General features: G+C 44.6%; 2 protein-coding genes across 3 annotated transcripts in view; both read right to left on the bottom strand.

Moving 5' to 3' along the window:
• Positions 1–3,839: 3,839 nt before the first annotated feature.
• SLC25A5 (solute carrier family 25 member 5) lies at positions 3,840–7,863 on the bottom strand. Its single transcript, XM_075007382.1, has 4 exons — positions 7,682–7,863; positions 5,623–6,109; positions 5,331–5,471; positions 3,840–4,235 (listed from the first exon to the last, which is right to left on the bottom strand). Exons 1-4 carry the CDS (start codon positions 7,790–7,792, stop codon positions 4,078–4,080), a joined length of 897 nt encoding a protein of 298 aa, XP_074863483.1. The 5' UTR covers positions 7,793–7,863; the 3' UTR covers positions 3,840–4,077.
• A 2,105-nt stretch (positions 7,864–9,968) lies between these two features.
• The window catches only part of SLC25A43 (solute carrier family 25 member 43), a 28,647-nt gene continuing 11,950 nt past the window's right edge, over positions 9,969–26,665 (bottom strand). Inside the window, exons 4-6 of one of the 2 annotated variants that reach the window (XR_012647244.1) lie at positions 14,406–14,540; positions 12,571–13,653; positions 9,969–12,435 (exon numbers count right to left, since the gene is read on the bottom strand). Coding sequence is in view for 1 of the 2 variants with exons in the window: in XM_075007381.1 (XP_074863482.1) it covers positions 13,450–13,653; positions 14,406–14,540 (339 nt within the window). In the remaining variant the exon portion in view is untranslated. Of the gene's footprint in view, positions 13,654–14,405; positions 14,541–26,665 lie in introns of both variants that reach the window. The other variant, XM_075007381.1, reaches the window with a different exon arrangement.

The raw sequence follows: 26,665 nt of genomic DNA, 5'->3' as shown, positions 1-26,665 counted from the left end.
TTCACATTTATACACCGTTTAATAGTTTTACATGCTACACAACTTACGTTCTTACCTCACGTGCCAGAAGGGTTGTTTCATGTGAACGTGACCGAAATTTCTGTCGGTTTGGATTCCATTAGACAGGTTCAAGGGTTCCCTGATAATTGTAGGGATGAAAAGTGGGGCCTGATGCAAAAAGCGTGCTCAACCCCATCCTAGGATACTGGCTTGAGAAATCTGGATTCAAATTCTGACCCCATCACTGGATTGCTGAATCACTTCGGGCAAGTCATTTTCCCTGGTTGTTTTCCCCATAAGGGCACTGACGTCCCTTGTACTATGTCTTGAGAATTGGTGCTGAAAGTGCTCAAGAACACCTAATTAATTTTGGCAAAGCGGTCAGTGGCTGGAAGTAGAATTACCTCCAGAAATGACCCAGAGGGCAGGTCCCAAGGCAGCATGCTGGGAGTGAGGCCTACCTGGTGATTGGGTAGCTGGCAGCAGAATGACAGCAGGGCTTGGCCAGTGGACACAGGGCCCTGAAGGCACTGTGCTCAAGGCAAACCACCTTGCCTAATTCCCTCAGAAGTGATTGTTTCAGTTCGGGCTTATGTAAAGAAACTTGTACTACTGCCTATGCTTTCTGATGGCGAATAAAGAAAACACTGGGAGTCTGGGCCACCACCCTCCACCAGCACATTAATAAAAGCCTGTTACAGGAATACCATGGGCATCAAAGATGTCTATTATGTACCAAAGCTGTTAACTGGTGACCCCAAGGCAGTTTTCTTAGTTGGATGAAATCTCACTCCACGCAGAGCAAGCCTGTTGCAAGGAATGGACTGCTTCACCCTGGCTTGGTTTGTGAAATTAGAATGTGACATACAGGGGTAAAAAAAAAAAACAAAAAACAAAACTTTTCCCTTACACTGATTCAACCCTACCAGGTCACCCATTCACTCGACAAGGATTCCATGGCAAATGCACCAACCTTCTGATTTTTAGACTGCAGTTCAAAGGACTCAGCTCCACTTCAACCTAGCCTTCATATTGGAGCCTAACACTGTGTATGGTAAAGCCTAGGCCCCCTTTGCGCTACTACAACCAGGCCCAACAGCAGTTCTCCCACAGCAATACCATTGCAAAAGGAAAGTCAGTACTCACCCTCCTCCTGAGCTGACACACCCATCAGAGCTGTGCTTCTACAGCCCCCTGCTTCCACCTCTCAGGCTATGGGGCCCACTAGGAGCAGAGAAGCTCCAATGGAGGATGTAAGCCACAGGCCAAGAGGAAGCCCCTTGCAAGACAAGAGAGTCTAGCAACCAGCATCTAATTATTGAATCCATGTGCAGCACACAAGGGTTCTCCACCCAGCTAGTTTACCAAGTGTTGCCTGAGTGGGGTGAAGTCTTAACACATGATGAGGGAAAAGGACATGCTGTCTCACAGGCTGTCTCCATTTGGACTTGAGCCACAAAACTTATGTCAGTCACAGTCGCTTAAAGTTCCCCATGAAAGAAACAGTTTTGCCACAGACTCAGAGGGGTACTCATATTTGTCTGTACCTTGGCAAAACAAAGCAAGCAGTCCTGTAGCACCTTAAAAACTACCAATACTATTTACTAGTTAATGAGCTTTCATGGAATAGGCCCGTTTCTTCAGGTTCTGGAGCAGGACAGAGAAAACTGACGAATCAGCTAAACATAAAAATTATAAAGGAAGGAGGGGCAGGGAAAGGGAAAAAAGCCCTCTGGAAAGTGTTAAGTGGGATGGGTGTTTCCCAGAAAAGCTCATTAGCTAACAAATAATAGTTAGTCTTTAAGGTGCTGCAAGACTGCCTGCTTAGTTTTGTTACAAGTGAAAATATGAATGCTGCTTTTTCAGCAGGAGCGTTTTGCTGCCAACAAAGCGAAACCCCTTCCTTGTGGGTGGTGGAAGATGTTTATCAACAAAAGTGCAGACACACAGCCTTCATACAGGCTGACTTTTAGTGACACAGCTGCACTGAAACAGCTTTATCACTAAAAGCTCCATCCTGTAGACAGACATTCTCACTGTAACTCATACCCCCGAGCAGCAGTTTGATTTCTAAATACCAGGCCACAATAAGCACAACGGCTGAGTTACTCAGCTCCTGTGTGTGGACTGATTTGTAAGTGACCTTCATCTGTTATACAGAGCACTGGCAGGCAAGAGTGTCACACTGAGGGAACAGATAGGTCATGCAAAAAACACAGAAGAGACTCAAGCAGGTAATCTGGGGAATGCTCATTTAGTCCACGCTAGAATCAATTGTCTGACGTTCATGCTCCACGTTACTTGACACCAAACTGATTTTGCTGGACAAGAAAAGCACCACCTCTGGGTGGAATCCCTGGCAGGCAATAAACAAGGTGCTAAGAGAGACTATTCCAAGTATGAATTCACAGTGCCAGCCATGCATAGACAAATGGTGCCTGCCCTTACATTATAACTGTAATTAACAATGCTGCAGCCTGTACAATCCCCAGGAGCTAGATTAATTTTCAACAGTAAAAATTATTGGCACTTCAAAAGGCAGCTGCAGGGCTGTTTGAGTCACCCCTGCTCATTTTGATGACAGGCAAATGGCTCCAACAACTAGGTGGAAGAGAGCTTAAGCCAGGACTGGAGGTTGAGGAAGAGGGCAGAGCAATCTCAGAAACATCCCCCCCTTGCAATCCACTTTAGGGATGGCTATTTTGAATAGGATATTAATGTAAGCTACACTTGCCTATCTGGATGAGGCAATAGTACAGCTGCATTTCCCTCGTGATTCTAAGCACTCAAGCAAGGTCCAGGGGCTTTTATTTTGAAGAAGGTTGCGTAACCCAAAGAAAGCAAGAGCACATTTAACAGGGCTGGTCTTCACACCTAACCCAGTCCCCTAATCTCCTCCCATACATGGCATGCTACTTTCTATCCAAGCACACTACTCACAGGCACTGGTGAGACCCTCCACCCTCTTCTGTGAGCATAGGCCTCCATTGTCCCTCCAGAATACTCAAGTTCTTCCCCCAGGTCAGCGAGAACAAGAGTAAACCAAGTGGAACCCTAAGACTTCTTAGGGACTAGACTTAGTGATGCAGTTAAGTGAATCTTTCTCTAGCCTAGATACACAGCAGCCACCTCATGTGGGTAAAGCCTAGCTGTGAGCAGCCACACAGCAAGGCAAGACCAACCCTAAGCAGTCACAACCAAATAGGACTCACAGCTGACTTCCATTTTTTGTTTCAAAATGTGTACTCAGCTATAACCTTGGAAATATTTTGGTCAGAATTCCAACACCCTCACCCCACCACCTAGCTGCCACTGAGCCTTCAAGCTACACCAGCTATGACTTAAAACCATTTCTGGCTCTTCTTACCTGCCTAGAGTGACTAGTTTTAACATCAAGATTTCATTAGCACCCCCAAGCAGGAGCATCAGGCAGATGCTGCTGGCCTCTTGTGACTTGCAGCCACCTCATCTACGCAGCCACTGGAGCTCCAGGCAGATTTGAATTAAGATGCTAGTGCAGTGCTACAGTGGGGATTGTCCCAAATGTTGGATTTCAGAAGGAGACTGCAGCTTTAGAGAAGTGCTGGGTCACATTTCCCTGCTCACACAAAGGGCACATCACAAACACCCTGATTGTGAATTAGTTATTCCAACACTATTAGCATGAACGTTAGACATTTAGAATTGCTTGGACTAGGACATCCCCTTATAATCTCCTCAGAGTGCTACTGCATGTAGCTACTATGCGTCTTCCAGCCTGTTTCCCCCCCGGCCCCCACTGCCCACAGAGAGAGGCACAATGTACTGAAAGGGGGTAAAGCAAGCACAACAGCAGCAGAGCTGGTTCTGGATTTTTTTTTTTTTTTAATTCTCTGAGACTTTTTAAACTGGAGTGTCTGAAATAAAAACCCTTTGAGTCCCATCAGCAGAGGAATGACTTGATAAAGAGACCGGTCATGTGAGCATGACAGCTGCCCTTTGCCAACCAGTACAGATACCAGTTATGGATACAGTTTTAACAGTCCATGAATGGCCAGAGTTACACAGTATTACTTCCTCATGTGAATGAGGATGTTATTAAGTGTACTTCTTGATTTCATCGTACAGTACTAAGACAAAAGCACCACCCATTCCTCTGAGAACATTGGACCATGCACCCTTGAAGAACGCCTTGGACCCTTCATCACGGGCAATCTTCCGCCAACAGTCAATTGTACCAGAGTACATGATGTCCGCTGTGGAAAGTTAAGAGAGTTAGTGAGTGGCATCTCATGGGCAAGATCTTAGCCCAGGGCAGCGGTAGCTCAACAAGGCTGACAGCCATGAATTCTATTCCTGAACTTTTGCTGTGTTATAAAGCATTTCATGGGTTAGAGACCTGTAGGAATCTTACTGTACTCACACCACTAATAGCATCTCATGTCTATACCAAGATGGACGAGGCAAGCATTTGCGTTTTACTGTCTACAGCTGCTACACTAGCATCTCAAGTGTTTGGGTTTACCAACACATCTGAAAAGCAAGTCTTTAGTGCAAGTCATTCCAGGAGACATGTTGCTGTACCAGTCTCAGGGCTAATACTAGAAGCACCATGATCTGCAGGTTGAACCTCTTGAGTCCAGCAGCCTCAAGAGCTGACCAGTGCTGAACAAGTTTGCGCCAGACAACAGGAGGTTAAGATCATCTAGCAGCATTACCAACACTTCCATATCTTACAGGGCTCTTAAGAAATTTAGGGGTCAATTATGTGCTGTTCAGCTATAACATACAGCCAGGACTGGCAGCTCTGAACTTCATGGGAAACTCAGGAGCACTCATGAGAAGTGGTCATCCAGGTAACTACAATCAGGCTGGATTATGGATGTTGTTGGACACCAGTTTGCTGAATCAGAAAGGTTCAGCAACATGTACTGCGAGTTCTCCAGCTTGTTTATTCAACAAAGTGTATCCAAGTGCATTCTAGACGAAGGGCTGCAGGCACAGTGTCATGGAGCTCAATGTCTAATTCTGGTCCAGTCAGTGTCTTGCAGCATGGTCTTAGGCAAGATGGACAGTTCCTCCTGTAACTGGAGGCCATCTCTCTCACCTGATCACTGAGAGGTCTAATCCTTGGAGTATTGTAACTGATTAAGCACTAGGCTGCCTGGTTAGCCAGGGAATCAATGGAAATCAATATTTCCCCCCCTCTGAACACTGAAGTCCTGCCTGCCCAAACCCCACAGGCCTTGGAACACATTAAGTTCTCTGCATCCATCTTGCCTTTCTGGACACCAAGCTATTTCTTTGGGAATGCCCACCCCTTGTGTTCAACAAGGAAATTAAAAACCTACTTCCTTTACGCCCTGACTGCATCATCATGCGACGGCGGACAGTATCGAATGGATAGGAGGTCAAACCAGCAACTGCGGTAACTGTCTGAGCAATCATCCAGCTGACGACGATGTGGGTGTTCTTTGGGTCCGGAAGCATTCCTATGGGAAGGAGATCAGATTAAAGCCACGGTATATGCTAGAATACCGAAATAAACCAATTTTCTGCATTAGAACCCAAGAGTTGCCTCTAAAAGCTTCTGTGTTGTCATCTAGGTTCTCCTACCATTTTGAAGAAGTTCAAAGGACCTACCCTTAGCAGTGTCATAAATGCCAAAATAGGCAGCTCTGTAGATGATGATACCCTGAACGGACACGTTGAAGCCTTGGTATAGGCCCCTAAGGCCATCAGACTTGAAGATCTTGACCAGGCAGTCACCAAGACCCTTGAATTCTCTGTCGGCTCCAGCTTTACCCACGTCAGCTGCCAGACGAGTACGGGCAAAGTCAAGAGGGTAGACAAAACAAAGAGACGTTGCGCCAGCAGCACCACCAGATGCCAGGTTACCAGCAAAGTAACGCCAGAACTGGGTTCTTTTATCAACATCACCCAGGAAGATCTGCTTGTATTTGTCTTTGAAAGCAAAGTTGAGGGCCTGAGTTGGGAAGTATCTGATAACATTAGCCAGGTTGCCACGCCAGAAGGACAGGATGCCTTGCTCTTTGGGGATACGGACAACACAGTCCATGATGCCCTTGTATTGCTTGTCCGCTGTAATCTGCTTGCTTGCATGCTGCACCTGTAGAACAGTAAAACAAGATGATCAACATCTCATCATCCTGATAAAGTTACGAGACAGAAGAACTGGATTTAAGAAGTTTTATGATTTACATTTGGTAAAAATGTTTGCTTTAATCTGCATTTGAGAAGTCGCACCTGATTCCAGGGTCTGGATTGACTGTCTACCCCTACAGAGATGAAGTAAATTTGAAGGATATTTGTTTAGGCTAGAGATGCTGAAAGCTTGTTATGAAAGAAAGGCATTATGAATGAAATCTTGATAGATTTGGTAGTGAATTTATGAATTACTAATAAAAAAACACAAAAGGAGAATAATCTTAAGTATGGTTAAGAGTCTCAAGCTAAAGAAAGTTTATTGTTTAACTTTGATTACTACAACTAGTGTGGAAGATTATATATGTGCAAGTAACTTTAGCCAGTAAAGACTCATTTTCCTGCCCAATCTCAATGGCTACTATCATTAAATAGTTGTGTGATCCCCATGACCCCTTAGTATCATAAAGGCCCCGCAACTGAACACTTCAAGTGATAGAAATAAAAAAGTTTATTATTAATTTGTCAATGATAAAAAGATGAAATATGAGTTAGTTTGTCAAGCTCAATTATAGCAATCGGGAAAGTTGCCGGTTGTCTCCATGAGACATTTATTTCCCTGCCCTCTAGCTTAACTCAGTGCAATAGAGGCCTGTAATGCAGAGACTAGTAGGTGCTGAATTTCAAGGTGATCACCTGCCATGCCCTTGACCCAGAAACAGGAAGTGTTTTGTCTCAGGGCAGGGCAGTAAAAGAGCCCAGTCTGGTTCCACTCAGATAGGCCAGGATTTTGCTTCTGTTAGAGTGGCCGACAGACCGCAGATGGCAAGGAGCCAGACCCACAGGGCCGCAGCCCCCGGAGCCGCAGGCCAGTTTCTTCCCCACGGCCCAAGACGCTTCGCGCGTGGGACTTTTCCAGCCATCCAATGGGGTCCACCCCAGCGCGGAAGGCCCCGGGCTGCAGCGCGCCCCGTTTTGGCGGAGGAGCTTTAGGGAGACGCGGGAGAATCGGGGCCGGAAGGTCACGGGGCCAGCCCAGGGAGCGGCTCGCCGCGGCTGAGGGGCTGTGCCGGCCTGGCTCTGTGCGCCGGTTTCACCGCACGCTGCCACCCCCGGGCCCCGCTGCGCCGAAAGGGAACGGGCTGGCGCCCGCCGCTCCAACACCCCCAGTCTGGGCCCGACGCGCCGCACGTGGCGCAGCGGAGCGGGCCGGTCACACCGGCAGGGGGAGACCGGCTCCAGGATGCCGGGCCTGCCCTCTCCTTGCGGCGACCTTGGAGGCGCCGCGGCATCTCCTCGGCGGGCGGCTGCACCACGCGGCCCCGGCCCAGCACCGGGACGGGGCACCGCGCGCTCCGGGTCCCTCCAGCGCTGCCCCCTACCAAGGGGATGGTGCGTTGCACCCCACCCCCCGCGTGCGCCGCATCGTATCCGCGCTTTGCCCCCCGCCCGGGACGGGTGCAATGCGCCCCCCCCCAGCGCTGCCCGGGACAATCGCATTGCTGCCCCCGCCCCCCATCGCCGCCCCCCAACACACCTGCAGCAGCAGCTTGACCCGTTCGATGGGCGCCACGGCGGTCTTGGAGATGGCGGCGGCCACCCCCCCGGCCAGGAAGTCCTTGATAAAGGACACGGCGGCGTCGGCCATGGCGCAGGCTAGGGGCAGGCGGATGAATGAGACTAGAGGATGCACGGCTGGGGACCGGCGGGTTGTGAGGCCGGGTAGCTGCAAATGGCGGGTTTATATAGCGCCCGCGGGCTGCGGCGGGCGGGGGGCGGTGCTCGGCGCGACGCACGGCCACCTCCCACCCCGCCCATTGGCTGGGAGCAGGAGGGCGGGGCCGGGGCGGGGCAGTACCCCATGGCCCACGCACCTGGCACGCCACTGGCCAGGTGGGGTCTCCCTCGTCATCGGGCCGGGCGTCTTCCGAGGCTCCCCGGGGCCGCGCAGAACGCGGCGTCCCCGCCCCGCCCCGGAATAGGGCTGGGAGCATCTGGCCTGAGTCAGAGCTCGCAGCCTCAGGGGCAGGGAAGGCGGTCCTACGGGGAGACCAGGGAGGGGGCGGGCACAGCCCGCTCACGCCAAAAAGGCCCCACAAAAAAAAACATGGCCTCAAATGAGTTCAGGGCACAACTAAAAAGAAAACAGGGACGGGAGTGGGGGGTCAAAGGTTCAAAACAAGGGAGACGGGACACTGAGCAGAGAACCCTGGACAGCACCCACTGCTGCCCTAGGGAAGGCGGTCGGGCCCCGGTGCCCGTGGGGCTGGGGCGGCTGCTGGGGATCCCAAGCTCTGGAGCAGAGTACATGGAGGGCAGAGCAGAGGGGGCTCACAATAGGATGGTCAGGCCAGGTCTACACGACAGAGTTATTCTGAAATAACTGCACGTGTCTACACTACACACAAGCCATTTCCAAATATATTCCCAACAGCCCTGAGCTAGTTCAACTTAGGCGCTCTTAAGACAGGATGACACTAGTTCGAAATAAGCCATAATAGCATCCAATGGCCCTCATTCAAAACAGTGCCGTGCATCCAGAAATTTTATTTGGAAATGGCCAGGTGCTGCTTTGGCTACGTCTACACTAGCCCCAAATTTCAAAATGGCCACACAAATGGCCATTTCAAAGTTTACTAAGGAAGCGCTGAAATGCATATTCAGCGCTTCATTAGCATGCGGGCGGCCGCGGCGCTTCGAAATTGGCACGGCTCGTCCCGACGGGGCTCCTTTTCGAAAGGACCCCACCTACTTTGAAGTCCCCTTATTCCCATGAGCAGATGGGAATAAGGGACTTTGAAGTAGGCAGGGTCCTTTCGAAAAGGAGCCCCGTCGGGACGAGCCGTGCCAATTTCGAAGCGCCGCGGCCGCCCGCATGCTAATGAAGCGCTGAATATGCATTTCAGCGCTTCCTTAGTAAACTTTGAAATGGCCATTTGCGTGGCCATTTCGACGTTTGGGGCTAGTGTAGACACAGCCTTTGAAAGACATTTGTGGAGCTGTTATTTTGAAAGAGCTCTTTCAAAATACCCATTTTGAAATAATTTGGTAGCATAGACATACCCTCAGTGGCCCACAACGGATGGTCACTAACAAGTCCCCCAAATTGCCTCTGTTTGTTTAAATACTTCTGTAAGCTTTCCTGGTCACCAGGCTACCTGCATCAATCTCCCTTCAGTTTTCCAATGCAGGCTGGGGTGTAACAGCCTGCAAATCTTAAATCTATGTTGTCTAAAGGAAGATCTGTTTCCTGCTGTATTTTTTTTCCAGTTTCTTTGTGCCATCTATTTTGTTACATCACACTCAAACCATCAGACGTATAGCTCTCCGGGATGAACTATCATTTTCTTCTTTTAAATCTCATAAAATAGGAAATAGTAGGAAGATATGAAAGAACAAGACTAGCAAATAAGATGATCCCCTCCCAGATGAGCAAAAGAAACAAAAGGCTTCATTCCACACCCACTGAGGGCAGGTGCCAGCAACCAAAGTAGCAAGAAGGGACATTTTTTCCAATTTGTTAAAAAAACCTCACTACTCAAGAGCCAGAATGCATGTGAATACAAGAGGGTCCTTAATAAATAACATCAAACCATACTTTTTGTAACCCGTTTTAAGAACAAGCATACACACAATTATTTGTGATGTGATGCATATTACTGCAGCAGTTCACAAACTGTTTACATATTCTATTCCCTCACACTTTACATGTGTTTGTACCACTGTCTTCCTGACTGTCACCCTCAAACCTTCCTTCTCTGGAGGATGCTGGGGGAGTTATCCAACATTTTGACATCACATATCACTTGCAATTTAGATAGGAGTTGTTCATTTTATTTATTTATTTTTGCCTTTTAGACACTCACTGTTCAAAATAACCAGGAGACTTTTTTTTTTTATTTAAATAAACTGGCAATTACAGCAGCAGGAGCCATACAGCAGATCCCTCCATTTGGGGAATGTATGCCAGGAGCTTTCATTGCCTTTCATAAAACCATCATTTCCCAATAGAGAAAGCTTAGAAAAACTGATTTTGCCCAGAGCCAGAGGCTCAGATTAGAGGCAGTTTAACTATTTAGATAGGGCTTCATGACCAAAGCCCTGCCAGTGACTTATGGGGTAAAGAACAAAGAATTGTGTATGTGTTGTTGATATGCAGTAAGTGGAATGAGCAGTTAGCAGGGGAAGACTGAATGGTCATCAGCTGAGATGTTAATACAAGGGATCACAATGTAATTTTCAAATGTTTCCCAATGCCCTTGTTTGTAGAGGGTGCTAAGCCTGGACTGCTATCCAAATGTCACCTCCGTTACATTCTACCTTCCCCTTTCTACTGCACTTTCATGACATTCTTCTTTACTTCCTCCTATTGGACACTCTTATGCTGGTCTAGGTTCTGTACAAGCAGTGCTTCATTTCACTGCATTGTGAAATGCTCCCAGCATAGTCTTCAGGGGTCTTGTATGCACATCAGAAGGTGTTAAAGATCATTATAAGTACAGTAAACTCTTTTGTTAGCCAACATGCATGGGGAATGGGGGTTGCTGGTTAATCAAATCTGTAGGTTACTCAGGCTTTTTTACCAAACTCAAAAACATGTTTGAGAAAGGAAATAGCCTTACTTAACACTACGCTGTTAAAGCCTATTCATGTACAGTAATGCAATTTACTGCTCCTCTACTACCTCAGGGCTATCACACAAATGCAACTTCCACAGACACTGGAAAATGATGCCAGATAGCTATCCATTTTTCCAGTTAATTGAAGGGGGAATTGTATTGCCATCTATGGCAGATGCTGGTTAACAAAGTTTTCGGGATATTAAAGTGTTGGATAACAAAGCTTTTACTGTAACTGATCAAATCGATCATTTAATAAAACAGTTATTCAACTATTAACCCATTTTGTTTAAAAAGTGAACATTAATTTAAGATACAAGCCTAGTGGTGACCTAAATAAGGGTATTAAAAATGTGCTTGCTCCCTGTCACCTACAAATGAATAATAGCCTGTAGCACTACACCGTGCATGGCTTTGAGTTTTCCTGAAATAATATAATTGTTTATGAAAGTATTTCCCTTCAGTGAGGAGGAATCAGATCAAGACTATTCTGAGAAAATCAAATTAGCAGTAACTGCTAAGGTAGCAGAATCCCTCAAAGCCAGTTTGGATGGAACAGTCCTAGGGTCTACTCAAATCTGCCAAATAGATCAACAAGCCTTTCACAAAAAGTGTGAGATAGTCTGTCTTAGATAACTTTGGGAAGCTTTTTTAGGCTCAGCCCTTAACACAGTCTGATTGCCTGCTCCGCTTCTTATGATACATCTCTATTAGAAACTGCAGGCATACAATGTACCACTGTTACAATTTTACCATTCTAAACTAAGGAAACATACTGTGGGGGACTCAGTGGATTGGGAAGCAAGAACAGACAAATTACATTCCCAGCCCTTCCTGTGTCTTTAGTAAAGCCTTGAACTGTTTTGGATCAAATTCAGCTCTGGCATAAGTGAATGCAACTGAAATTAAAAGCACCAGCTTACAGCAGGATTGAACTTGGGCAAAAAGAAACTATTTGTTGAATGGGGTCCTTAATATTTAGCTAGTACAAGGCTGCTGTAAGGCTTTACTGCTCATTGTAAAATGTTCTATCAAGGTACTGTTATACTGGCTCTCAGCACCCTTGTTCCTTATATTTACAATTGAATTCAAACACCACCTTCTACTCATTGCTTCTTTACATTTCACCAAGTAAGCAAAAGTTTCTCTCTGCAAGGCAAGATAGCTCAGTGCCACTGACTACCCTTTGCTCCGTAAAGGCTAAGTGCTACACACTGCAGTGAAGGCACATGGACTCAGGGACGCTGTGTCAGATGTGATTAGTTATCACAATTCTGCCTAGCGAAGCATCACACATTCCCCAGAAGAATCAGTATCCCACCAAGTACTCTGAGGGCCAGTCTCGGAATGACATTTATCTAAGATGGAAATAAACTGGTCTGTACATGGTAGCTCTCCACACTGTTCAACAGCTGTGAGGTTCCCATCCTCAGAAATGCCGTGACAAAACAGTTAAAGGGGACACCACTGTGTGCGTAATGAGACAGTGATATTAGGTATTGCATAGTAGCGTTCTAAGCTTCAGCCATAAAACTTTCATCTCTGAAAATTAATTTCACACACAATACATCTTTAAAAATATCAACATATAAGGCTGTTAACACTGAAACTTCTAACTCTTTTGGCATCTGCTTTTTTCACACAGTACTAGGCACATTTATAACAAGCAGTCCTGGAACACCTTAAAGACTAACAAATTTACTTGTTAAGTAATGAGCTTTCAGTGGGTAAATCTCATTACCTAATAATGAAATTTGTTAATCTTTAAGGTACTACAGAACTGCTTGTTACTTGTGAAACTACAGACTAGCATGGCTACCCCTCAGAGGAGTAGCTACAGTTAGTTATAACAAAAATGTACATGGCATATAAACAGTCTTGCTTTAAAACAAAGCTGAAATTCAGATGCTTGCAGAAATACACAAGTGTGGGTAAAAAGACATCTCAGTTTGCATTTAGGACTATTATATCATCATTTCAGTGCTGTTTCACATATAATTATTCCTTCTTAGCAGAACTAACTCTGCAGCATTTTTTTCATCACAGCTGGGGACTTTCAGAAAATTAGTCAATTCTCAAATAAGTTTTACAAAAACTGACAACAAGATTTAGGAGGACCAGGGTTAACAAAAACATGAATTAAGTGGAGACAAATACTGCATTTCTAGAATGCTAATTCTATATTGTACCAAGAACAGACAGATTTCAGTAGAAATACTTATATACACACTATATATTAGACTATTTTTAACCACATCTGTTCTGAATGCTGTGTTCTCTCTACCCTTAAGTGTTAAAAATGCATTTTAACTTCCCTAATATTTTTGAAAAGATCATACTTCATGATCCTGATTCACATCACTTAGTCTCCACAACTGATTTTAGCCTTAAAAAGCTCTTTGTCATTCAAAAAAATCCCCAAATGAGTTGATTTCAAGTTTCACTATTGCAGCACTTTGAAAATGTTTGCCTCCTTCAGGCAAGCTTGAATTGATTGTATCAGTTCATAACATGAGTTACTAAGTTTATTAATGTTTGACATGAATGTTTCAAACCCAGGAAAGGTCTTGTAGTAAACTCCGTGCTGATACCTAACGCAATTTATCTTCCTCTTTTTTTATTTGGTTCATTTTCTTCAGGTTGTGGACTTGGCCAAGAATGACCAACATACATTTGCTTTCCAATTTCAGTTTCCAAAAGTTGGTTTCGGTGGTTCAAAATTTCCTCCTCGGAGTAGCTTTAATTCTCGCAACTCTTGTGGTTGTAAACTCTGGTCCACTCCAGGAATTAGCTTGTAGCTTAAGGGAGATTCAATATAACCATTTCTGTAGAGACACACTCGCTTGCAGAATTCAAAGGTGCTAAACATAATACCATAGTACGGAACAATCTGTTAAAAGAAAAAAGATTAAAATTGGTTATTAATTTAGAATCACTAGCAATAGTCTCTACTCAATTAGAAAGCCAGGCTTTATAGGGCTTCATGCAGAGATCTGGCCTTGTCGGCAATGTGGATTTACACCAATTGAGAATCTGGCCCTACATTAGTTGGGCCACTCTGTAAGTACCTCTGAGTTAAGACTTGGTTTATTATATGCACAACCCACTTACTGCAAAGTATTGTGAGGAAAAGGGATTATAATGACTTTATACAATACCACAAAGGTTGAGACGACTAAGATTTGTTTTAACAGAAAATTTGGGATGCACTTGGTATGTGGGAGAAATGCGCCCTTTTGTTGGTCCCAAGCAGAATCAATGAAGCTAAGCTGACTTACACTAACTGAAATTCCGGCTTTTTATGTTTAGCCATTTTCCCAGCTGGGCCTCTCTGTTATTTCCCAAGTGTGTTTGAATAAACTTCCACCAAAAGGCTCTGTCACTTCCTCAAATGCCTTCAGTGAGGATTTGTCATATGAAAGGCAGCAACTTGCATGTGGTCAGTAACCTAATCTCAAACAGCTATACAGTAACCTGAGTAAGTGCAAATTTCTCTCTCTGCGATCACTGATGGTCTAATCAACAAACTGTTCATAAGGCAAGAAGAGGGACATCCTGTGTGTTACAGTCCCAACTATGAGCTGCTCCCGTGCCTCAGATTGTATTTAAACACAGACTGATTAGAAAAGAGGGAATCCCCACCTTGAGCAGATTGGCTGTGAGTCCACACCAGAGTCCAAGCATGCCCTTGGTCTTCACAGTTTGCCTAAAACAGTCCACCATGCCTGTAAAATGGACATCAACACCTCCATAGTGGGGAAGGCAAGGACTCTGAGCCTGTTCAAACAAACATGCCAGGTGTTAATTATGTTTAATTGATCGTATAATTCCTTCATTTCTGTAAGTTTCCAACACTTTATGCACCATTTACGTGCTGAAACCAGAGGATTTTGTCTATTTACTGTGCTTAGGTCAATTATATTTCAAAGAATTAATCCTTCTGCCTCAGGCCTTATTGAGAGACAACCAGTTCAGGAGGGGCTGAGGGAATATTTGAAATGTAAAGTACAGAAGTCTAATATTCATTCTCTGCTGCACTGTACACGACATCACTTGAACACATCCAAGCCACCTCCTAACAGTGATTTAAACCATCAAAAGGCAAAGTCACATTAACACATGACATAATGTCATAATCTACCCAGACCAGAATTACCACTTAGTTCACATGGAACAGGAGTGCAATAGGTCATTCTGAGCAGCAATCTGTTCACCATTAATCTCCCACTGTGTTAGAACAGTTAGGAGGGCCTGATCGCCAGTAATCTGATCCTCATCCTTCTCTAGGCACATAGTTAAGGCTATTTCGCATGTGCAAATCAGGGATTTATTCCTACACATGACAAGACGGACTCCTTTCCAGACAAGTGATTCACACGATTCCACATGCATGCCTCATCACCAAAGCTCAGTAATTTTACATTAATGGCAGTGGCCTTTTATCACCTAGAGTTTAACTGTTAGATTCATATTCACTGATAAATTAAGTCTCTGATGTGTTGCCAATGATTTATAACAGCAATTGGTATACTATTCCTTCTTTGTTTGAAAAGCACACAACTTTCTCAAGGCAATAAGCCTGTGACAAATGTCTCTACCACATTGACAACTGGTGATGTCTTCTAGATGTGTCTGCTCCAGAATTTTAATCACTTGGCAGCTCTGATCCAACTGGTGGAAAATGGAAACACGTTGAAGACTAACAATCACTCAGTGTAAGTAGGTGCAGCTAAACTGGTTTTAACAGAGTTGTCTTCCCTTATGCCATAGGCAAATTTGACCATAACATCTTAGAAGATGCGGAGAATATGGCTCAAAATATTTTTATCCTTAATATGGTCCCCTCTCCTCAGCGGAACAGGGGGAGGGATTAAACCGTGGTGTCCTAAAATCCAGATGAATGTTCTAACTGTTAGGCTAAAAGCTATAAAACGGGCAGAGGCAGCAGCTGCTCCTCTGGACATCGGGTGTGGAACGAGGCAGATGCTTAACTCAATTCCACAGGAAACGCTTTAGGTGCCTAATCAAGTGACTCCAGGCAGCTGTTTCCCATTTCTGGCTCCCTAAGCAAGATAAGTGCCTAAATCTGGAGTTTTGGGAGGCACTGAACTCCATGACAGGGACAGGGTTAGCACTTCTCTCCCTTGTGGCTACTATCTTCCTTTCTAGCTTAGGTGGCTCCCTGCCAGATGCACTGGCTGTGGTGGATCACAGTCTAAAGCTCCAGTCTCTCCCTATTCATTGTACAGGTGCCTAAGCACCTAACTCAGCATCGGGAAACTGCAATGGTGATGGAACCTCTCATTTTCTGAGCCCCTAAAAAGTTAGGTGCTTGTACACTCAGCAATGCAATGCCTACATCCCTTTGATTTGGGTCCAGATTTCTTAGGTCAAAGCACAATCAGTACATAGTAACTGGGTGGGATTTTTGAAAACTCCCAAGAGCATTAGGAGCACAAGTCATTCAGGCGCTTCTGAAAAATCATGCCCCGGTCACTAAAAACCTGGGATAGGTTTGATACACGCATCTGCTCTCCAAAGCGAGAGGGATACAATGCAACAGATTTCAAGAAGGAAAACAGTCAACAATCAAGTAATGGCAAATGGACAACTAGCAAAAATACTTCAGGAAGGTTACAATTCTGCTAAACACATGCACCACACCATTTCCTTTCTTCCCTTTCCAGCCTTGAGAGGAGGACTTGCAAGAATTAAGTACATTAGGTTAGCTTAGTAACAAAGAGGTAGCTGTGTTAGTTTGTATGCTAACTAAACAAGCAAGCAGTCATATAGCACTTTAAAGACTTACAGTTATTATAAATAATTTTTGTTAGTCTTTGAAGTGCTACGTGACTGCTTGTTTGTTTTATTAGTTTAGCTTAATCACTTTAGCCACTACGTATGTTGCAAAGGCACATATGAGAAGGGTGGCACTTTTGTGTACAATACAAATGTAGGGTAAACTGTCGATTTAAATAAGCTTTTGTAAGTAGTAAAACTGATCTAGTGTTGATGTCATTCCGCCTACACTTGCAGAAGATCTTAAAATCAAGGCACACAAGAGTTAAGTTTGACCTTGAAAAGCTCAAAGATCCTGAGGTGGCAGAAGCCTTCCAAGTAAAAATAGGAGGGAGACTCGCACCACTGCTCATCCTTGGTGCTGAAGAAGCAGATGAGGACATAATGGCCTACACCTTTAACACAGCAGTAGTAGAAACAGCTACTGAGATTCTTGGCAAACACCACCCAAAGAAGAAACCTTGAGTTACTGCTGATCTGCTTGACCTCTGTGACAAATGGCGAGAACTGAAAAAGAAGAAAGGTGAAGCTGGTGGGACTGAGAAATACAGAGAAATCAACAAGACCATCAGGAAAAGCACGAAGGCAGCAAAACAGAATTGGGTAGAAGACCAGTGCAAGGAAATAGAAGACAGCCTTAACAAAAACAACAGCAAGAAGGCAAACCAGACAGTAAGAGAGCTGACAAACGTTAGACAACCAAGAGTTTCCATAGTCCAGAACAAGGCAGGGAACTGCCTCACTGAAGAGAAAGAGATCCTTGGCAGGTGGACAGAATACTGTTCTGAGCTGTACAACGATAAGGTCGATGGAGACCCAGAAATACTGAAATGTCCATATGCTACCGAAGAGGACAGCCTCCCAATCCTTCGGGAAGAAGTAGAGGCAGCACTGTGATCACTGAAGAAAGGAAAGTCAGCTGGAGTGGACAATATCCCAGCAGAATTGATACAAGCAGGGGGAGAAGCCGTGATCAGTGCCCTTTCCAACATATGCAATAAGATCTGGCAGACGGGACAATGGCCTACGTCATGGACCCAGTCACTAGTGAGCGCACTTCCCAAAAAGGGCAACCTCCAACAGTGCCGAAACTATCGTACAATAAGCCTCATTAGCCACCCAAGTAAAGTCTTACTGAAAGTAATACTGAACAGGTTGAAGCCCCAAGCTGAGATGATTATTGCTGAGGAACAAGCCAGCTTTAGGGCAGGGCGGAGTACCACCAAACAAATATTCAACCTGAGAATTCTCTGCGAGAAATATCTGCAGCACCAAGAACACCTGTACCATGTTTTTGTGGACTTCAGAAAGGCCTTTGGCAGAGTTTGGCAGGCAGCATTATGGGCCACCATGAGAAAGTACATCATCAGCCCCAACCTTGTCTGAGTTGTTGAACACATGTATGACAATGCCGCCAGTGCAGTTTTCCACAACGGTACCATTGGAAGCTGGTTCAGAATGACAGTGGGCATCCGTCAGGGTTGTCTGCTCTCCCCGACGCTTTTCAACATCTTTCTGGAGTGCATCACGATTGACGCCTTGGAAGACCATGAAGGAACTGTCAGCATAGGGGGCAGAATAATCACCAACCTTCGCTTTGCTGACAATATAGACGGATTAGCTGGAGGAGAAGAGGAACTTGCCAGCTTGGTAGAACTGCTGGATACCACCTCGAAAGCCTGTGGAATGGAGATAAATGCAGAAAAGACAAAACTGATGACCAATAACACCAATGGCATCAGTAGGGATATAATGGGTAAATAGACAAGCTCTTCAGTGTGTCCAGCTTCAAGTACTTAGGTGCAATCGTGTCAGATGAGGGGTCCAGACCAGAAGTCCTCTCCAGAATAGCGCAAACAACAGCAGTGCTTACAAAACTTGGACCCATCTCGAGGGACAAGAACATCAGTGTGACTGAAAGTAAGATTGATGCGCTCACTGGTCATCTCAGTGTTCTTGTACGCTTGCGAAACGTGGACCCTTACAGCAGAATTGCAGAAAAAGATCCAAAGCATGGAGATGAGATGCTACAGGAGGCTTTTGGGCATCTCTTATATTGAGCATGTCACGAACGAAGTACGACATAGGATCAGGCATGTCATAAGCCCACATGACGACCTGCTCACTGTGGTGCAGAAACGCAAGCTCAGATGGTACGGCCACGTCATCAGATCATCAGGCCTTTCAAAGACCATCTTGCAAGGCACAGTACCTGGTGGTAGAAGGAAAGGCAGGCAAAAGAAGAGATGGGAAGATAACATCAAAGAGTGGACAAACCTGAATGTGAGCCAGTTACAGAGAGCTGCACAGGACAGGATGAGGTGGAGTGAGTTGATCAGGAAGTCATCTGCGGTGCCCCAATGACCCTCAAAAGGGGTTATGGGATAGAGATGATGAAGTAGTAAAACTACTCTGGAGAACCTTACAAGAATGGTATGTCTCAAAGAGCCAGGCTTCTAATTTTCCTACAGACTCAGATCTCTAAAGTGATTTATTAAAAGAGAACACATAGTAATATGCACCACTGTTACAGCTATTTTCAAGATTAACTGTGGTGTGAAGTCCATACCCTCACCTTTCTGGCTTACACGAGCCACAACACACACTTTTACAAGCCCTTAAAACACAATATTTGAGAATCAATTACCAAAAGAATCTCAAAGTGAGTGAGTTATGTTGATCCAGCAGTTTAAGTTAAAAATTAGGTTTTGAAAAAATATTTTACAAACCTAGAAAATAAATAATAAAAGCACATGAACATTTAATTTAATGCTGCTATTTGTAATGAATCTGTGAATTCAGAGGTTGTGCCCTGTGACAGGAGAGCTGTAAATTCTTTAAAAGGAAGATAACACAGTGATCCAAACAAGTATTCACCCTCTAGTTTGATCTCACTCTATGCAAGGCCTAGGAGCAAATTTTGAAAGAGAAAGTAGCTAAGGGCAGTCAGTGACCATTCTTAGGACCAATCTTACCTAACATTTTCATTAGGATTCTTAGCACAAGCCGCGGGGGATGCTAATAAATTGTGCAGATGACAAAAAGCTGGGAGGTATTGTCAATGCAGAGGAAGACTGGAATACTAGATAATTAGATTGATGTAGATGTTGAAACATGCAGTAACAGAAATGGGATGAAACTTAATAGTGCAAGGTCCTACATTCAGAGACTAAAACCAAGAATTTTTGCTATAAGCTGGGGCCCTTTCAACTGGAAGTAACAGAAAGAGGAGGTAGATGTGTATTGGTTGATCACAGGGTGGCTCTGAGCCACCAGTGGGATGTGGTCAAGAAAAAGGCAATCCGAGGATGCATAAGTCAAAGTATTTTCAGGAAAAGTGGGGAAATGTTGCTACAATTATACAAGACTCTGGTGAGAGCTCATCCAGAATACTGTGGGCAGTTCTCATCTTCCATGTTTAAGAAAGAAATTCAGACTGGAGCAGTGCAGAGAATGGCTACTACTAATCATCACAGGAGTGGAAAACCTGTCTTATAAGAGACTTAAAAGCTTGGCTCGTTTAGCCTAATAAAAATGAAAGATGAAGGGAGAGAGGATCACTATTCTCTCTCCCTTCATTAGAGGGGTAAATGACAGAGATGGAGAGGAGTTACATAAGTTAAGGGCCAATGCCAGGACTACAAATGGATATAAACTGATCAACAATAAAGTTATGCTTGAAATTAGATAAAGGTTTCTAACCATCAGAGGAGTAAAGTTCTTGAATAGCCTTCCAAGGGGAGCAGAGGAAGTAAAACAAAACCTAACATGGTTCAGACTTGAGCATGACAAGTTGACAGAGGTGATGGGACGGTGAGGTTGGCAACAATGGTGTATGGCTCATCCACAGGTGTAATCAGAAAATCTCTGTCTGGAGAAGAGACACTAAATGGGGAGGGTTTTGAGGCACAATAGAGAATTCTTTCTCAGGAGTCTGGCTGGTGCATCTCACCCACATGCTCAGGGTCTAACAGAAATTTTCTTGCAGGTTGGCAGAAAGCCTGATTTTAATTTTCTTTTCCTCTGCACCCTGAGGCATGGGTCACTTGCTGGCTTAAACAGGAGATTTAGGATTCTGATCACTAAATATAGTCTTCTCTTATCAGCGTTCACTTGATAATGAGTAGGGTGTTTTTATGTCACCCTCCTATTTGTGAGTCTGTTGATGGCTCACCAGTCCAATGCTGGAACTGCAGGTCTTGTCACAGAAGGGACAGTTGTTGGGAGCTGTTAGAGGGGCGAGGGGCAGTTTTTGCAGCTCTATTCTCCTTTTCCGCCTCTTCTCATCTGTGCAGCAGGAGGACCTCTCAAATCTTGGTAAATATATAACAACTTATTGATGCAGTTGCCATATACGTTTTTAGTTGTGATCTTCTGAACAAGCTCAGGAGTGAAGGAAACAATTTATAAAGTGCAATGGTTCATTTCACCTAATCCGGAGTCTAAAATAAGAATGCTGAAGTCTTTTAAGGCTGGGTCAGTAGGGACACTGGCAGCAGCAAGGTGTAAATATAGTTAAAAGGAAACCGAAGGCCAAATCTGGTGGTCCCCACTCAGGCCATACTCCCAAAATCAAAGGAAATTTTCACTGAATGAGGACTGAAGGATTTAGGCCTGAAAGAATATCTTGCTAGGCACAGATGGCAAATAAAGAGCCAGTATGAAGAACTTGAGCAATAGCATTGACCAAATTACTACCTGCAGTATTGCTGACAGATTAACCATGGATCAGAACATACAGTAAGTCTGCAGATGGCATTCACACACGGCGAGATAATCTGCTGAGGTAACAGCAGTCAATTGTCTGCAGAGTAATAAAGGAGAACAGGTGATGTCTGGCTACCTGCACTCCAGGAACACTTTGTCCTAAAGAGAGAGAGAGAAGGGGAAAACCAAAAAACAATAGCTCACCTCACAATCCTGCTTTGGGAGCTTCTCTTGCTGAAATCAACAGAGCAGCTCCAGTGAGCAAAGCAAGCAGAATTTGGCCCCTATCACAGCCCAAAATAGGTGAGGATCTGGGCTTTTTGCATTCTGTCTCTTCAGCCTTTGCCATGAAATGCATCCCTTGCTGCTGAACCTAAGTTTTTCTGTTAATCATAACCCCTAAGCCTCAGTGAGGGCTACTGGTTAACCCTTATCCCATATATTATTGCTAGATTTTTATTTCTATTGGCGATGCACATACTTCAGTGCACATAAAATGCATAGCTCCGTGGGATGAGAATAAATAGGGAACACACGAGCAGCGCAGCTGGCAGCAGTTCATGGGCACCAGCAGCACATGCGAAGCACTGCCCGAATGACAGGCTTTTCTGCCCTGGGGCTGGGAATTGCTGCCAGCAGTCCTGATTACGCAAATAAATAGCACTGGGGTTGAGTTAACAGGACAAAGAGAGACATGATCCCTTCTGCAATAAAACCCAAAGTATTTACGATTTATTGAGCATGAACAATACATGTCTATTACACAAAGGATCTATGAAAACATATCTTATTATCTACACTGTGGAACGTCCCTCTCTACTCAAACAACTTCATCCTTAAAAGGTCCTGAAGCACATAAGGAGTTAAATAATAATCAGATTTTGTGCAAAAGATCCTAAAGCAAGTATGCTTCTTAGATGTCATGTGAACCACATAACCCAGAAATTTTGTTTTGTTTTTTAAATAAATTCGCTCATAACTTGAATAACTTTCATATTCCCAGGTGGCAAGACAACCAACTCTTGTAAATAGGAGGAATCCTGCAGTGCAAATACACTCAGAGACCAGCCTGAAAGCCCTGGGAAAAACTCCCTCTGCCCGAGCTAAGAGTGGGCAATGATTTCTGATATTGGTAAGCGGTCAATGGCCACACTTTTCTGTGGAGGTTGTGTAGGGTCTGGGATGGAGGTTGGGTGCAGAAGGGAGCTCAGGCTAAGAAGTCTGGGGTGCAGGAGAGAGTGGGGGGTCTGAGAGGGAGTCTGAGTGAAGGAGGGCATTGTGACCTGGGGCAGGGGATTGGGATGCAGGGTCTGGGAGGGGGCATGGGTGCAGGAGAGGATTCTTACCTGGGGGAGGGGTATAGGAGGTGAAGGGTCTGGGTGGGAGCTGGGGTGCAGGGGGGGTATCAAGGCAGGCTGTGGCTATGGGGTGCTCACCTAAACAGGTCCTGGCCAGCAGCACTCTCAGGCAGGCTGCCCTGCATGCCAGCAGCTCCTGACTGGTGAAAGCCAGGGGATGCTCCAAACAGCACTCTATGCTGTGGGGGAAGCTTCATGTGCTGTCCCGCCCCCAGCAAAATCTCTCAGCTCCTATTGACCGGAAAGTGGGAACTGACCAATGGGAGCTGAAAGATTTTGCGGGGGAAGGTGGGGAGTTGGGGGCAGGGGGAGCAGTGTGTGGCACAGAGAGCCTCAGGGAGAAACCAGCCACTTTAAGAGGCACTGCTCTGTGCTGTGGGGCAGGATGATTAAAAGGCTTGACGGGCTGCACCTTGCCCAGTCTCTGGCCTAAGCTCTCTGTACACTAATTGCTCACACTTAGTTAGAATCCAATGCTGCCTAGCTGAAAAACCCTTATTTCTATGGCTCGTTTGGAGAATGCTTTTTATAATAAGACGATTGGTGATTTAGGTATTTCTTTTTCCAGGGTTTGCTTTAACCCGGCTATAAGAGTTGTGTTAGGCTGACAGCTAGCACACCAGGCCCTGCTAGGGAGCACTTAAAAAACAAGTTATACAAGCTGTTTACTGACTTCAGATTGACTATGTGCTCCATGGACTCTACATTGGATTTAATGAACGCCAGCCAGCACTGTGATCATAGAATCCTAGAACACTAGGACTGGAAGGGACCTCGAGAGGCCATCGAGTCCAGCCCCCTGCCCCAATGGCAGGACCAAGTACTGTCTAAACCATCCCTGATGGACATCTATCTAACCTGTTCTTAAATACCTCCAGCAATGGAGATTCCACAGCCTCCCTTGGCAATTTATTCCACTGTTTGACCACGCTGACAGTTAGGAACTTTTTCCTACTGTCCAACCTAAACCTCCCTTGCTGCAGTTTAAGTCCATTGCCTCTTGTTCTATCCTCAGAGCCCAAGAAGAACAAGTTCCCTCCCTCCTCCTTATGACACCCTTTTAGATACCTGAAAACTGCTATCATATCTCCCCTCAATCTTCTCTTTTCCAAACTGAACAAGCCCAATTCTTTCAGCCTTTCTTCATAGGTCACATTCTCTAGACCTTTAATCATTCTTGTTGCTCTTTTCTGGACCCTCTCTAATTTCTCCACATCTTTCGTGAACTGTGGTGCCCAGAACTGGACACAATACTCCAGCTGAGGCCTAACCAGAGCAGAGTAAGGTGGAAGAATGACTTCCCATGTCTTGTTCACAACACACCTGTTAATGCATCCTAGAATCATGTTTGCTTTTTTTGCAACAGCATCACACTGTTGACTCATATTTAGCTTGTGGTCCACTATAACCCTTAGATCCCTTTCTGCTGTAGTCATTCCCAGACAGTCTCTCCCCATTCTGTATGTGTGAAACTGATTGTTCCTTCCCAAGTGGAGCACTTTGCATTTGTCCTTATTAAACTTCATCCTGTTTACCTCAGACCATTTCTCCAATTTATCCAGATCATTTTGAATTATGACCCTATCCTCCAAAGCAGTTGCAACCCCTCCCAACTTGGTATCATCTGCAAACTTAAGAAGTGTACTTTCTGTGCCAATACCTAAATCATTGATGCACTAAGGCCCTTATTAAAGATCTAAAAATCTGCTATTGCAAATTTGCTGTATAATTAATGGTGGAATGTGATGGAAACCACTTCAGGCCAGGCTGCTGCCAAACTTCATTACCCCTAGTTCTAGTACCTATGAACCGATGAATAAATGACACCCAATGTTAATTCAAACAGCCACCTCTGTGGGGAGGTCTGACGACAACCACCTACAGCAACCCTGAACAACTGTTTCACACAGAAAGTGAAGCACAGCATATCTGGTTTGCTTTTCGTTGTTCCTACAACGTATTGTTACAGTTCACTGAACACAATGTGATTTCTAAAATGCTATGGCAGCGTCTTCATATGATGCACTCCAACGCGATACATTCCTGTTTATTTGTAACACAGGGAATGGTGGGCAATCAATGCTCAAAATATATATAGAAACCTGCAATAGCTGCAAGGAGCTAGACTCTTTTAGGCCTAGTCTACTAATAAAGACTTGCTGGAATAGCCATGGTGGCATGCCCAGCTAGCATAGATGCAACATAGGTTGGAAAAAAGTGCTTTTGTTAATACAGCCGCTTCTACCCTAGGACTTTTGCTGGTGTAGAAATGTTGTGCCCTTGCCCCCAGAACAAATAAAAAAACCCCACTCCAAAACAACATTGCTATATTGGGAAAAGATTTTAATTTAGACAAACCCCTAGACTCTGTTGCTGTTGCTCCTTCAAGCAATGGATTGCCAGGTAGTTTCAGGCCACGGATGGATAGTTGCAGGGACAATGGAAATACCAGTGCTACATTAAGGCTGAATGAGACCACCTAACAGATTTGAAAATGCAACTGCAGTTCGTTCCTGTAAATAAGGCTCTGTGGTTACTGAAGATCTGTCAGTTTCATGGACAATTGTGAAAGTGCTGCCTGAAGAATCTAGCAAACTAATACAATCAATTCAGAATTAAAACCCTGAAGGCTGGCACATTTGTCCCCATGTTGTAGTAGGCGGAGAATGAAGCGTAATGCTACACAAGCCATGTGCTGCCGTGCCTATAAAGAGAGTTGTGCCAGCCTGGACTCTCACTCGATTGTTTCAACAAACCTCAGTTCCAGAGCAGGAACTTTAAGGTGGTTTCTAGCTTAAATATAGATCTGTTGGACCAGGCCACTGTCTGTTAGTATGCATGTATGGTTAGATCTCTGGGCCAGAAATGCTGCAGCATCAGCAGTGCTCAATTCCTATGGGTCGGTGGAAGGGAAGACCTGATGTAGGTGTCCCTGGATGTCCACAAAGATGGGGTGGCTTGATTTGAAATCTTGCCAGGGAGGGGAATAAAGTGAGAGCCTTCTCCACCTAAGTCACTTTTGTTACAATGAAATACAAACATACACACACACGCCACCAACAAAACCCCTTTGATGCAAATTTAGTCCCATGGCATATAGTGTAGGTTCAGTATGCTATTTATAATCCCATATATGGCACTTAACCAATATAATGAAATTCAAGGTTTGGATCATTCCCTATTGTTGCAACACCTGCAGAGGAAAAGGGCCAGTCACAAAGATCACATGGAAGTCCCCCAAACTATGGTGACAAGGTGGGGAAAGCAGAATTATGCTTGACTTGAACCTGGGTTATCCCACAAGACAAGGTTTCTCCTACTATAGACTGGCTAAAGATAACAGCAGAGAGCGAGAGCACGAGCTCATCCTGAATTTGCGTTAATAAATGTTCAAGGTCTACTAGTGCAATACTAGATATTCACCTGGGAAATCAGGCATTAGTTTAATCAACCCCTCAATGGCTTTCATGCTACTGAGAGAAGATGAGAGTGCAAGTCGCAGTTTTCATTTTGATATGAAATAGCTTAGAAATGTTCTTATTGAGAGTTTTAAGTAAACAATTTAAAAAACCCTCAGTCCTTCTCCCACCTTCCTTCATTTTCTTTTAATATTTGCAAACACCGCATTGTTGTGGTAGCACATGACAGCTTAATAAGGACATTCATTGGAAACATTACAAATAAAAATTAAACCAATTTGACTGTTTCCATTGCTCATAATCAGAAATGCAAAAAGTAAAAATAAAAAAAAGAGGCAATGTTGAGTTTCATATCTACGATGTTACACAAAATATATTTTAATACATACAATTTTTAACCTAGAATGCCAATGGGACACGAATCAGCCATGCAAAATTTCATTACATTTTAATCTGAAAAATGTAGTGATGTTTTCAGCAGATACTTGGATTAAAAGATTTCACAATACACATTATAAATGTCAGCTCACCACCCCCTAAGTTTTGTTTCTAAACTTTGAATAGAAGTAATCCGGCTATTTCCCTTTCAGAGCCATCCCGAAGGGGAGGCAGGGCCTGG

The sequence above is a fragment of the Carettochelys insculpta genome, chromosome 13 (assembly GCF_033958435.1).
Source record: "Carettochelys insculpta isolate YL-2023 chromosome 13, ASM3395843v1, whole genome shotgun sequence".
In the NCBI taxonomy this organism is placed as follows: domain Eukaryota; kingdom Metazoa; phylum Chordata; order Testudines; family Carettochelyidae; genus Carettochelys; species Carettochelys insculpta.
The sequence above is the reverse complement of the archived record's forward strand: the minus strand, read 5'-3'. Positions and strand labels throughout refer to the sequence as shown.

Excerpts from the sequence above, each read along its gene's own strand:
- SLC25A5 (XM_075007382.1), bottom strand. The coding sequence starts at position 7,792 with ATGGCCGACGCCGCCGTGTCCTTTATCAAGGACTTCCTGGCCGGGGGG. Across the intron at positions 6,110-7,681 it reads GGGTCAAGCTGCTGCTGCAG|GTGCAGCATGCAAGCAAGCA; the intron begins GTGTGTTGGGGG and ends ACTGTTCTACAG. Across the intron at positions 4,236-5,330 it reads GCAGTCAGGGCGTAAAGGAA|CGGACATCATGTACTCTGGT; the intron begins GTAGGTTTTTAA and ends AACTTTCCACAG.